Here is a 6,760-nt window from a genome sequence, read left to right on the forward strand (position 1 = left end):
CCATTTTGTCTAGCTTGTGTGTGTACCATCATTTAGAGTCCTACTGAGCGGCCACCGCGGTGTGACCTTTTGTCTAGTTTGTGTGTGTACCATTATTTAGAGTCCTACTAAGCGGCCACCACGGTGTGACCATTTTGCCATGTCTGTGCTTCTCCTCTGAACTCCGCATGTGCTGTTGACACTGTAACGGTTCACAACAGTGCGCACTGCGAGGATCATGTATTAACTTTTGTGCCTTTTTAGTGCCTTTAATCTAGCACAGATTCCACGTTGTCTTCTGTTTCTTATGTCTCTCAGGTGTTTTTGAAGAATCCACACCAGTTATATTGTACATTTCTCAAATTAGATTTGTTTAATTGTTTCCTCATGATTAGATTCAGGTGAAGCATTTTTTGGCAAAAAAATCATATTGATGGTGATATATCCTTCCTCAAGCCTCTTACTAGCCAGTTCATTTGCCATTATTGGTAATGTGAAGTATGTGGACTTGGTTAGGGTGGTATCTACCAGACTTCTCCATTGTAAAAGTACTTCTCCCTCTTCTAAGTAGGGGAGATACCTCGGGACTATGTAACTATTCTGTTACCTAATTAATATGTTTTCTAGGCAATGGTTTTACCATCCATTCATGATTCATTGTTTGAATCATCTATTGAAGACTACAAAATGGTTGCTTTCTAGTTTTATCATTTATTTTGTATTTAATACTTGGCATTCTTCTGTAAAAAATAATTTCCCCTCCTCCTTTGTCCACCATCACACTTCATTCCTCCTACCTTTTCCTTTTTTCCCTCCCTCCCTGCTTTCCTGAGCCATCATGCAATATGAGATCAGGTCTTAATAAATGCTATAATTCTATTACTGTGTTTGTTGCTGAAATTGCTCGAGATTTGGTCATGTGAGAGTCTCTTCGGGCTAGTTGCTTTGTCCTTTTTACTTGTTTCCAATTATCATTCTGAGTACTTCCTTCCTTTCTGCCAGAAACAGGTGTTTCAGTCTCTCCTGGTATTTTCTCTAGCCTGATAAAATTATTTCTCCAAGGATAATTTGTTCCTTTTAATGAAGAATGTGTTTAGATACCAATATCTGGGAGCTAGGTGTGCTTTTTGTTACTGGTTTGTTCATTACATCTAGGCACTTTCAATAGAGAGATAGGATGTTGTTGTTGTTGGTATGTGCCGTTGAGTCGGACCCGACTCTTAGCGACCCCTCCTTGGGTTTCCGAGGCAGTATCTCTATGGAAGTAGATTGCCCAGCCTTCCTTCCGAGGAGTGGCTGGTGGGTTTGAACCGCCAGCCTTCTGGTTAGCAGTCAAGTGCCTTAGGCACTACACTACCAGAGCTTATGATTGTTGTTGTTGTTGTTGTTATGTGCCATTGAGTCAAACGTGACTCATAGCGACCCCTCCTTGGGTTTCCGAGGCAATATCACTACGGAAGTAGGATTGCCCAACCTTCCTTCCTAGGAGCTTATGATTAGTTAACATTAATATTCCAATTTTAGTCCAGCAATACAGTATTCTTTCGCTCCTTCTCCTTTTATTTTGTATTCATGTCTTTAAATGCTGACTTTGTTTTCTCCATGGTATGGTTACACACTCTCCTACTACCCAAATCAATCCATTTATCCCCTCTTAGTTCTTAGCATATTTTACTTTGAATAATTGCTATCTCTTAGGTATTATTGTAAACGTGTTTACATTAACCATGGAGATATTTTGCTATCTTTTTTCAGGACCCTGTATATTTTTCTATTAGCCTATAATTTCATTTGAATATAAAATAATGTACCATATTTGTTAATGTCCCTGTCATGCAGCTCAAAATTGTTCTGGATTGAGAACCTGTGGACAGTGTTTGGAGCAGCCAGGATGTGGCTGGTGCAATGATCCTAGTAATACAGGAAGAGGCTATTGCATCGAAGGATCTTCTCGGGGACCAGTGAAGCTTGTTGGAATGCACAGCAATGAGATGGTTCTTGACACAAGTCTCTGTCCCAAAGAAAAGTATTATGAGTGGTCCTTTATCCAATGCCCAGGTAATAAAACTGTAATTAAGGCAATTTTAGTTTCTGTTTGTGTGAACCAAGAAGGATTTTTCTTCTCATAATAAAGATTTTTTTTTTTTTTAAAGAATAAAAATGAGGCTCAGATTTCAAATATGGAAAACTATTTTTCCTTACACTATTTCTGTTGTGTAGGTAGAATTCTGTTTGGAATCATTAAATAATATTAACCAGGTGAATTGCATATAATTATTAGATATGGTTTCCTATGAACTATGAAAAGGAAAAAATATTCTACCCTGCAGTATAATCTCTTATTCCCCTTAATATTATGACATGTGAGAATTCAGAGAGCTCAAAGAGCACCCAGTCAACGTTTATACCGATGATAAGAATGGGAATGTTCCATATAACATCTGCTATGAAAGTGTCTGGCCTCATATTAAAATCTGTCATTAGTATTCACTGTCATTCAATTTTGAAAGTTATTTAATTTTTCAGAAGGTATCTCCTTAAAGAATCTGTTCTTATACTGAGTCAAAATCAACCTTCTTGAAAAATTAATTTATGCAGTGTATTTTTATTGTGTGCCTACTGTATGTCAAGGAATGATTTAGATGCTAGAAACAATACTTTGCAAATTAGACTAAAGTCATTTTATTCATGAAGCTTATATTCTATTAAACTTGATAAAATTAATTACATACACATACATATAGAACAGAAAATAGATATTTAGATGGTGATAAGTGCTATTAAAAAATAAAGCAAGGAAGGGGGAGGCAAGTTTCAGAGTCCCTTCTGACATCCATTTTGGGCTTTCCCTTCTTTCTTGTCTTTTTAATGACCTTTGGCATTCTTTATGTATGATGCCCTTGATGTCCCATTCAGTAGGCTGGCTCTTCATGTTCATGATAAAAAATCTTTTATGCACAGGATTTTTAATTTTGCAAAAGTTCAATCTGTCTGTTTCTTCTTTTGTTGCTAGTGCTTTTGGTGTCACATCTAAAAATCCATTGTCAGAATAAGGTCCTGAAGCTTACCCTTTCCTTACATTTTCTTCTGATGATGTTAGTCTTTATGTTTGGCCATTGACCATTTTGAGTAAATTTTAGTGTATGATTTGAGGTAGGGGCCAACTTCATTCTTTTGTATATGGAGAGCAAGTTGTCTCAGCCTGTTTGTTGAGACTATTTTTTCCCCATTGAATGGACTTGACACCCTTGTTGAAATCAGTTGACCATAAATATATGGGTTTAGTTTTGGACTTTCAAATCTATTCCATTGGTCTGTGTTCTTTTCTTATACCAATACTATACTGTTTTAATTACTGTAGCTTTATAGTAGCTTTTGTCAAATATATAGCTTTTTGAAATTGAGAAGTTTGAGTCCTTTTACTTTGTTTTTTTTTTTTTTTGAGATACTCAGGACACCTTTCCATTGTATTGGAATTTGAGATCAGATTTTTCATTTTTGACAAAAAGGCTGTTGGAATTTTGATAGAGATTGCATTGAATCTTTGGATATTATTGACATCTTAACAATATGTTGTTGTTGTTGTTATGTGCCGTCGAGTCGGACCTGACTCATAGCAACCCCTCCTTGGGTTTCCGAGGCAGTATCACTACTAAGTAGATTGCCCAACCTTCCTTCTGACGAGGAGAGGCTGGCGGGTTTGAACCACCAGCCTCCTGTTAGCAGTCAAGTGCCTTAGGCACTATGCTACCAGAGCTTCCTCTTAACAATATAAGGTCTTCCAGTCTATGACCATGGGATGTCTTCTTATTTGTTTTTTAGTTTCTTTGAGCAGTGTTTTATAATGTTCAGTGTACAAGTCTTTTACCTCTGTGGATAGATTTATTTTTCCAAAAAACCAAAAACCAAACTTACTGCTGTCAAGTCGGCTCCAACTCACAGTGACCCCTCCTTGGATTTTTGAGGTGGTATCACAATGGAAGTAGATTGCCCCACCTTCCTTCCCAGGAGCGGCTGGTGGGTTTGAACTGCCAGCCTTCTGGTGAGCAGTCAAATGCCTTAGGCACTATGCCACCAGAACTCCAGATTTATTCTTAGGTACTTTTTTTTTCCCCCCTCCTAATTCAACTTTCCTGGCATTCATTTTGGCCTTTCCTTCTTGTCTTTTTGATGACTTTTGACTTTCTTCATGTATGATGCCCTTCATGTCCCATTCTGTAGGTTGGCTCTTCACTTTCATGATAATAACCCTTGACAACAATTACAGTGATTTGCTGTGCAACTCTGCCTTTAATCAATGTGATTTTTCCATCACTGCTAACCCTCCTTCCCCCTTCTCTCTGCCTCCGGTAACCGCCAATACAGTTTGGTCTCTGTACATTTCCCTTTTCTTTTCTTTTTTTTTTTTTTTTATAAGTGAGGTCATATAATATTTGCCCTTTTGTGATTGATTTATTTCACTCATCATGATGTCTTTAAGCTCTATCCATATTCTACGGCTAAGTATGTATATACCCTAGTTTGTTTATCCATTCATTTATTGATGGGCATTTAGGTCGTTTCCACCTTTTGGCTGTTGTGAAGAGTGCTACAGTGAACGTTGGTAGACAAGTCTCTGTTTGAGTTTCTGTTGTCAAGTCTTTAGGTATACACCCAGGAGTGGAATGGCTGGTTCCTATGGTAGTTCAGTTGTTAGTTTTTTTGAGGAACCACCACACTGTTTTCCATGATGGTTGTCTATCCCTAGGTACTCTATTCTTTTAGGTGCTATTTTAAGTGGAATTATTCTCTTCATTTCCTTTTCACATTGTTCATTGGTGATACATAAGAAAAAGTGACCTCTTTTACTAAAAATAGCCTCTGGAGTTCTGTGGCTGATATTTTTCCCTTGAGTATTGAGAAACCAAGAAGGAAAAAGAATATATGACTACCAGCTATCAGCATCTATGATAAAGATATCATCTATGAAAATTCCATCTAATATAGTAATTAGATGGAATTGGTGCAAGAATGGACAGATAGGCCAGTGAAACATGACAGAGATGTAGACCTACATCTGTATGGTTACCTGATTAATGACGGAGATAACATGATAGTGTACTGTGGAAAAAGATGATCTTTTCAGTGTGCCTTGGAGTATATATAGACAGACTTGCTATTTCTTCCTTAAGTGTTTGTTAGACTTCAACAGTGCTGGCCGGGATTCTTCTTTGTGAGAAGTATTTAACTATAAATTCAGTTTAGAAGAAATGGGGCTATTTAAATTGTCTAGTTTTCCTCCAATGAGTTTGGTAGTTTGTATCTTTCAAGGAATTTGCCCATTTCATCTAAGATGTTATTGACATAAAAGAATTCATAATAGGTATGCTTTTACTGTGTATAGAGTCTTTGGTAATGTCTCTTCTTTAATTCTAAATACTGATAATTTGTGTTTGTTTTGACCAACCTGCTAGAAGTTTGTGAATTTTCATTGATTCTATAAACAGCTTTTTGATTCATTAATTTTTCTATTACTACCCAAAAAACCAAACCAAATTCAATGCCATCAACTCGATTTGACGCATAGTGACCCCTCCTTGGGTTAGCAGCCAAACGGATTAACTGTACCACCATAGCTCCTTATCCTGTTGATTAGACTCACAGCAACCCCTCCTTGAGTTTCCGAGGTGGTGTCTCTATGGAAGTAGATTGCCCAATCTTCCTTCCAAGGAGTGGCGGTAGGTTTGAACTGCCAGCCTTCTGGTTAACAGTCAAATGCCTTAGGCACTATGCCAAATCCATTTTATATATTGTATTTTTTCTTCTCTTATTTTAATGTTTCCTTCCTTTTGCTTACATTAAGTTTAATTTGCTCTTCCTTTTCTAGCTACATAAGGTGGAAGCTTAGATAATTGATCTCTTTTTTTCTTGTGTAAGCATTTAGTGTTATAAATTTTACTCTAAGTACTAAGTGCTTTTTATTAGTGTTTTCATGATGTGTCTCTTTCCATCTTTTTACTTTATCTATGTCATTATATTTAAAGTGTTTCTTATAGATAGCACATTATTGGATTTTGCTGTTTAATCCAATTGGACAGTCTCTACCATTAAATAAAGGTGCTCTGGTGGTGTAGCGGTTAAGGCATTTGGCTGATAACCACCAGGTCAGTGGTTTGAACCTGCCAGTTGCTCTGCAGAAGAAAAATGAGGCAGTCTGCTTCTGTAAAGATGTATAGCCTTGGAAATACTATGGAGCGGTTCTGCTCTGTCCTGTAGGCTCACTATGAGATGGAGTCAACCCGATGGCAGTGAATTTGGTTTTGATTTTAAACAACACCTGAACCAAAAACAGAAAACAACAAACTCACTGCTGAGTCGTTTCTGACTCATAGCGACCCCCTTTGGGTTTCTGAGGCTATAAATCTTTATGGAAGTACATTGCCCTATCTTCCTTCTGCAGAGCAGCTGGTGGATTTGAACTGCTGACCTTCTGGTTAGCAGCCAGATGCTTTATCCATTACACCACCTCTCACTGCCATCGAGTTGATTGTCACTCATAGTGACCCCCGTTGGGTTTCTGAGGCTATAAATCTTTATGGAAATAGATTACATCTTCCTTCCACAGAGTAGCTGGTGGGTTTGAACTGCCAGACTTCTGGTTAGCAGTCAAATGCCTTAGGCTCTAAACCACCACAGAGCTCCTTAAAAACAATACCTGTTGTTGTTATGTGCTGTTGAGTCAGGCACGACTCATAGTGACACCTCCTTGGATATCCAAGGCTGTATCACTCCAGAAGTAGAT

At 37.7% G+C, this 6,760-nt stretch overlaps 1 protein-coding gene across 1 annotated transcript in view; it reads left to right on the top strand.

The window, feature by feature from the left end:
* The window catches only part of ATRNL1 (attractin like 1), a 664,967-nt gene that overhangs the window by 180,797 nt on the left and 477,410 nt on the right, over window positions 1-6,760 (top strand). Inside the window, exon 18 of the mRNA XM_042781046.1 lies at window positions 1,819-2,037. Within this exon, the coding sequence (XP_042636980.1) occupies window positions 1,819-2,037 (219 nt within the window). The remainder of the gene's footprint in view (window positions 1-1,818; window positions 2,038-6,760) is intronic.

Source organism: Orycteropus afer, unplaced genomic scaffold (assembly GCF_000298275.1).
Source record: "Orycteropus afer afer isolate SDZICR_OR568_19922 unplaced genomic scaffold, OryAfe1.0 scaffold00082, whole genome shotgun sequence".
In the NCBI taxonomy this organism is placed as follows: Eukaryota; Metazoa; Chordata; class Mammalia; order Tubulidentata; family Orycteropodidae; genus Orycteropus; species Orycteropus afer.